The sequence below is a fragment of the Monodon monoceros genome, unplaced genomic scaffold, assembly GCF_005190385.1.
Source record: "Monodon monoceros isolate NGI ecotype Baffin Bay Population unplaced genomic scaffold, NGI_Narwhal_1 Contig1255_ctg1, whole genome shotgun sequence".
Taxonomy (NCBI): domain Eukaryota; kingdom Metazoa; phylum Chordata; class Mammalia; order Artiodactyla; family Monodontidae; genus Monodon; species Monodon monoceros.
Genome location: NW_021697095.1, coordinates 27,033 through 34,453, shown reverse-complemented (window position 1 = coordinate 34,453; position 7,421 = coordinate 27,033). Strand labels below are relative to the sequence as shown.

At 37.3% G+C, this 7,421-nt stretch overlaps 1 protein-coding gene across 1 annotated transcript in view; it reads right to left on the bottom strand.

Moving 5' to 3' along the window:
- Window positions 1-1,225: 1,225 nt before the first annotated feature.
- The window catches only part of LOC114901498 (elongator complex protein 1-like), a 33,177-nt gene continuing 26,981 nt past the window's right edge, over window positions 1,226-7,421 (bottom strand). The window contains exons 10-11 of the mRNA XM_029233689.1: window positions 5,560-5,635; window positions 1,226-2,796 (exon numbers count right to left, since the gene is read on the bottom strand). Of these exons, the coding sequence (XP_029089522.1) occupies window positions 2,729-2,796; window positions 5,560-5,635 (144 nt within the window). The 3' untranslated portion in view covers window positions 1,226-2,728. The remainder of the gene's footprint in view (window positions 2,797-5,559; window positions 5,636-7,421) is intronic.

Below are 7,421 nucleotides of genomic sequence, written 5' to 3'. Positions count from 1 at the left end.
ACTAACAATGAAATATCAGAAAGGGAATGTAAAAAAAAAAATACCTTTTAACATCACAGCCCCAAAATAAAAATACTTAGAAGTAAACAAGACTTATATGCTGAGAAGTATAAAACATTAATAAAGGAAATTAAAGATGATTCAAAGAAATGGAAAGATATCCCATGCTCTTGAAATGGAAAAATTATTATTAAAATGGCCATACTACTGAAAGCAATCTACATATTTAACGCAATCCCTATCAACTTACCTATGACATTTTTCACATAACTAGAACAAATAATCCTAAAATTTACACGTAACCATAGAAGACCCAGGATTGCCAAAGTAATCCTGAGGAAAAGAACAAAGCAGGAGGCGTAAACCTTCCAGACTTCAGACAATACTACCAAGCTACAGTAATCAAAACTGTGATATAGGCACAAAAACAGACACATGGATCAATGGAACAAAACAGAACTCAGAAATAAACCCACACACCTATGGTCAATTAAACCTTAAAGGAGGCAAGAATATAAAATGGGAAAAAGACAGTCTCTTAAGCAAGTGATACTGGGAAAGTTGGACAGCTGCATGTAAATCAATGAAGTGAGAACATACCTTTACACCATGCACAAAAATAAACTCAAAATGCCTTAAAGTTTATTTTTAAGGAATCCTCTTCAATTATGACTATGAAAAATCCCTCAGATGTGTGCATGTGTGTATATATGTAGATACATATGGAAAATAAATTTATTTTAAAATACGTGGCAATGCTAAGAAATTACACCAAGCTATACTCATAAAGACATAATAAAAACATTAGCTCCTGCCTCTGTTTTTTAAAGAAGTCTAAATTTAAAATGTGCATTTATTGGAGAAAGTCCTCTGCAAGTTTCCTCTTGATGTCTGGAGCATCTGAACAAAGCTGATTCCATGGAACAAACTAAATAACTGAGGCTTTTAGCTTCTTGCATGAATTTGCTTTGGGAAGAGGCCAAATTTGGGGGAAGAATTATATACTCTTCTCTAGAACTTGACAAAATCTTTCCCACAAATTAAGCATTCACAACTCCAAGGAGTTTCTCCTTTGCCCATACACAGCACTTTTCCCCACGAATTCACCCTTGACTTGGCCTTCAATTTGGAAGGTCTGCTCTCACCTGCTTCTACTCCAAATGAATAAAATTCCATCTTGCTCAGAGAGAGAGTAATTGATAGTAATTTGTATTCACACAAATTCTTTTTTGCTGCTTCAATATATTATTTCAAGGAAAGTGAACATCCATGCAAAGTCACACCATTATCAACAGACACATTTACTTCTATTTCCTACCCATCAGCATGGGTCCCTTTACTATTATCCATAGCAAGAGCACTATAATATATTAAAATGACATGTAAGTTACCATGTTCATTAATCCACACCAAAGAGTAGTCACAAAGCACTTGCAGCCTTTCAACGTTGGGCACTTAATTATAGATATTCTTCTTCTACTTTTTCTATTATTTTGTGAAAATTTTCAGACACACAGAAAAGATGAATTATACAGTGAACACACCTAGATTCTAAAGTTTACATTTTGCTATACTAGGCAAAGGCTTCTTTAGTTACACAATTCTGGGTATACCTATACTCTGACATCCTGTTGGTTTACGTAGAGTAATAAAGGTCTGGTTCTGGTATTAAAAGCATGAAAGAGGTTGTTAACCTTACCCAAGAGTCAACCACAAACTACTGTCAAAATGAACTGAGCTTTTTTCTAGACTTACCAAAAAGAGATAACATTCTCATTTCTTCCAAAGAAAAGAACTAAAAGACAGAGGTCAGTTAAGCACCATAAAGAAAAATAAATGAAATGACCTAGATACTGACAAAAACATTATGTTAAAAGAAGCAACATTTGGAGAAAAAGGAGTAACTTACTACTGTTCATGCCTATGATGCACACTGCTCACCATCCCAAATGTACGCAATACCGTTTCAGAAATTCTAATCTGTTCCAGCTCTAACACTGCTAACTCTAGCAGAACATTCACAGGCAATAAAAATAGTCCATATGGACACTGTGGTGATAGGAGGCTCAAACCAGTTATAACTGGAAGCACATGACCTGGCAAGATATTACAAAGTAACCGCTGTCAGCCTAGGAAAGCTTAGAATATCAAAGGATAGATTTCACTTTTCACTCTGCTTTAGTTCAAGGTGAAGTCATTTAAATGATTAAATTAGGCCTATCGTTGGGAGCACTAATAGCCATTAGTTGTTTATACATAAGGCTCTCCTCAAGGAACATAAAACAATTCGAAAACATTATTTAACTTCTCTTCACACTTTTGAGGTAGCAGCCACGAAACATTCCCAATTAACTGAGGCACAAATCAATTCTGTGATTTGTCTACTTACGGTCCCAATATGATTCCGACCTGTAGCTGGGAATGAAACCCAATGTCCTGATTACCATAAATACCAGAAATATGCTCTCAGTCAGCGCTAAGTAGAAGAACAGTAATTTTTACAAAGTGATGCCATATGGGTCAAAGCTTAAAGCCTTGCTAACGATTAAGATTATATGCAAAATAAAACAGAACTGGTGTCCGCTGAGGTCTGCTGCACAGAGCAGCTCTCCGCAATGCTAAGGTAGATGGTCTTACTCTCCCCAGTTCCCAGCAGCCAGGCCTCGAGGAGTGAGGAGTGGAAGGAAAACAGCCTTCTCTTCCAGAGTCCTCCTAACTGGGGTCAGAGTCACTCTAGAAGGCTCAGTTTCCACTGGGTTCTTTTGTTGATCTTTGGTGGTATAAAAAGCTCAGCATCTGAAAGAAAGGAGAGGGAAATTGTGATAGACACACTATTTTTTCTTGGTGGGAGCTGAGGCAAGTAACTCTAAGCTAAAATTAGGCAACTGGGCTTTGCACCTACAAGACGACCATCAGAACCAGAGTTAATGTTCCATCAAACTATACACCTAAGATCTGTACATATTACTGTATGTAAAATTTACATCAATTATAAGAGTAAAAAAAAGTAGTGGCGTGTATTCAGTATGTAAAGTTAATGGACAGAAAATGCTTTATGATAAAAATTTCTGCAAACACACTGATTAAAAATGTCCATATTTTTAAAAAATAAATAAATGGAGGCGGTGGGTGATGGTTGGGGGAAATTTGTCACCGTTAGATAAAACTTGCAGGCCCTCTTTCAGTTAGATTTATGGAGTCTCCTATCTAAGTAGGAATCATATACAGGAAGTAGAGACATGAGAAAACATGCATATAAAAAAATGGTCTTTCTCAGTATTATTCATAGTACATCTGTATATATGACCCATACAGACATGAAAAATTATTTACATGAATATTTTGAAATGTGTGAAAAATGCTCAAGATAAAATGTTTTAAAAACATGGTTTTCATTATACATATATACATGCATGGTACACATGTATGACTAGAAATTATTAAATCTTAATTTTCTTTGCCACACTGTACAATCCAGATTTTCTCTACTAATCATAACAGTTTTATAATTTCACATACAATTACTATTCTCTACACCCCCAAACAAAAATCTATATAGACAGAAAGACCACAAGAAGTTTCGCTTATTTATAATATTGGAAAAGCCTACTTAAATTCATTGTCAACAAGCTCCATAATTTTATGTTAAATAGTGGGTAAACTTTGAATGAGACTCCATCATTTTTTAAAAAAGAAACAAGTTCTGAAAAGTGTATTTTATTTTTAAAAATTAGGCATAACTACAATTATATTTGATTCTTAGACTTAACTAAATATAAATACCAAGTATTGACTTATTGGCAGGAAAGAAATTATTCTGACAAACTGTATGACAGCAGGACATGACATCTTTCACATTTCCATGTTTGAATTTCACAGCACAGAGAGAGTCATTTCACAAAAATAATTTGAGGGCTTTATCAGTTTTTCCAAGGACTTCTCTTAATCCTTTGATAGTCAAATCATACTCATTTGAAGAATTTTGTTATCAACTGTAACAAGTCCAGTTTCGCTGTGATTTAAGCACTACTGTGGTAAAACGTTAATCCATTTTATGAAATGGGTTACATTTTTGCAGACTTGAAATCAACCTGCATGGTACTACGTTGCATCTTAACATGAAACAATCAGAAAATGCCCCATCAAGTCACTGATCCCCTACTACTACTGTTAGCTGGGAAGGGGCAGGTGAGGAATATTTGAGAGGAACTAATTTTGTGAGTAGCTCATCTGCCTCTTTTTGGATTATAAGAACTTCTCCTTTCCTAAACAATCTATACTTGTGTTCCTACACAGGGACACGGATAATACATACTCTGATAATGAGGAGCCTCAAAATTTTAAAGTCTTTAAGGCTCAGCTGGGAAATGGAAGTGCTCTTTGATAAAGCCAACTAGACCACCCTAGAGAAAGGTGTGACTGAACTTGACCTGAAGGTCAGCACCAAGCCAGCAGTGAGGAAAACGGGACAGAAATCACAACTGGATTAGACACATTACAAACTAAACAATTACCAAACAGCCTCTGGCCTGAGATGAATTGTAGCATCTCAGAAATAAGTGTACGTTTTGGGACTGATACCAAAGGCAGCTTGCCAGCCTCCAGGAAGAAGGGGATCTAGGGATACAGCAGTTAACTGTCTGCATATATGAGCTTAGCTGGAATGGAAGGGAGTTAATTTATTCCTGGTAGCAATATAAGCCATGAAAGTTAAACTTGACATGGCTCCCACAAACGCTACTTCAAATGTTATCAAAATGCTACCACAGTAGAGCATTTAGATGAAAAAATCGCAGCACATTGCCTATCACATGCCAGAAATGCAAATAGCAGCCGTAAAAACTGCCACCGTTTCAAAGCTAAAAAGAAGTTGCTATGCTTGACTGATCCACATGAAGGGCAAATACTGTGGCACCAAATTGATCTGTCAAAAGGTTTTTAACCAACTTTCAAAAGAAAGCCTTTAGGGCTTTTAAGTTTGAGGAATATGTAACCTCACTGATGAGAATCCTCTCCCCCCCACCACAAAGAAACAGAACATTTTAGGAATTCAACAGAAAATGCAGATGAAATGCTAATCTTCTTTGGATTTGTTTTCAAATTATACTGTTAATCCTAAGGATGACTAAAATGGTCCAGCTCTTAAGCAGGAATATGAAAATGTCCCCAAGAGACAATGCAAAACTGCCAATAGCCAAAAAGGATGATTCAGATGAATCCTTAAAATGTATGTGCAAATTAGACTGTTTAGGAGTCACACTTCTTCAACTGTGATGTGTCTGTATGGACTAGTGTATGCCATTGCATTAATAAGTGTGTATGTCAGAACAATTTTTTTTTAATTATACATTTAATGTCACATTGGATTTCTTACCCGCCAACCCAGGATCCCAACACTAAAGGCATTAAACTAATTTTACTAAAGACAGACTCTTAGAACTGAGGGAAAATAGTAGTGATTCCCCAATCTCTCCTTATACTACTAACCATCTCAACACTTAGAAAAAGATTCTCCTTCTGCTTAGTACTATAATAATTTAGAGAGAAAAAAATACTAACCAAGAACAGGAACTGAAGTCTTTTCTTGTTGATAAGAGGCCATGATACTATTTGCAGTAGAATTGGGACCTAGAACCTAAGTAGAAAGTAGACTGAATCAGCAAAGATTATCTAATAATTCTGCTGACTGCAAATACCAAATCTCTACCAGCAATAAATAGCCTTTCATTTTTATTATGGTATCAAACACATATGTGATTTTAATTTGCCAGTTTCTCCAGTCTCAATTCAGACCTCTACATCTCCTGTCCACCAGAAGAACAAGGTAATGATGGGGGGAAAACAGAAAAAGAAAATCTCAGTGATATATGCCTGGTCCTTTCCAAATAAGTGAGCCATACCCTGGGGGGAGGGGATATAATAATAAGAGGTTATAGAATACACAGAGCACCAGACTGTACTCAAAGATTTGTGAGAATTTTTACATTAAAACAATTCTGTGCATATCATGGAGGAGAATGCAAACTTGCACACGTGTTTAAGGTAAAACAAGAGACTTTGCAGGAATTCCACGCCCGCTCGAGCCTCAGCAGGCACACTCCAGGCCCTCCGCCTCGCCTTCACTCAGGTCTGCGTGTTCTCTCCTGGCGCATTCTCAGCAGTGATGTCACGTGCTCAGAACACTGCCATGTGACTATACCACGTAGTATACTGCATATATGACATTATCATGCTTTACCAACCAAAGCAAAAACACAATTTTCCTGGTCATTTCCCCTAGAAGACTCGTAAGTTGGTATCTTAGATGTTAACATGATCTGAATAGATGAGGATAAGGGAGAGCATTGGGAAGCATTATAAATTGTTAGCCTCGAAAGCACTAGTTCTGAAGGTGATCACATTTCTTCTAGGAAATACTTATAGTAAATTCAAGTATTTATGAGGGGCTAATTCTCGGTTGCTTTTATCTTTATGGTTTGTAAAATGCTTTTATATCTACCCTCTCATCTAACCTTCAAAACATTCCAGTGAAGTATACAGGAGAGTATTATCCCCATTTATAACTGAGGAAATCAAGACCCAGTAAGCTTATGAGCCGATTTCCAGCCTCTCTCTCAGCTCCAAACCCACCCCTGCTATACACTGCTCGTGATGCTGGGACTGGGGGCCTGAGAAAACACCTCTCCTTGGACAGCCGTTATGCTCCAACAATAGCAGACACCAGCTGGACGGAGGAAGGAGAGGGAATTTGTTCCCTTGTTCGCTTGCTTTCACTCAACAGTAGCTCTGTACCCCAACAGTAGCTCTGTACCCCGCAGCAGCTGTTTGTTCCAGTTTCTGTTTATTTCTATACGCTTAGACCCAGCCTCATCCTGCCCCCTCGGCAATACCAGCACCAGCTGGCTGCCACCCCCTTCTCCAAGGTTCAAGAACCAGCTCTGCAGGGGCCTCACCTCCAAGCGTCTAAATTCTAAGAATCCCAGCTCTTCCTTTTGTTCCTTCAGCTTTATGGGTACAAGTGGCCGTCGGGTTTCAATCTCAATGTTCCTTCTCTGTGTTCCCTTTCTGCCTTCTCAGTCCTCTAGTACTTGGTTAACCAGTTCCATATATTAAACTCTCTCTGATAAAATAACAGCTGTGGTTTTTGTTTTTCCTTAATGGACTCTGACTGATAAACCAGCCTTTCTGAATCAAAACTGAAACTTTGAACAACAGACCTGAGATGTAAGAGACTGAGCAGATAGATATACACAATAAATAGATGACAATATATTAGAATTCTTGATGGGACACAAACAGCTTTAACATAATTAGCAAGCTTGTTACAACAACACAGAAGTGACAAGTCAAATTTACCATAAAACAAGAGAAAAAGCAATTGTCTGGGCTTCCCTTAAAGAACTCAGATCCCATCCGTAAGT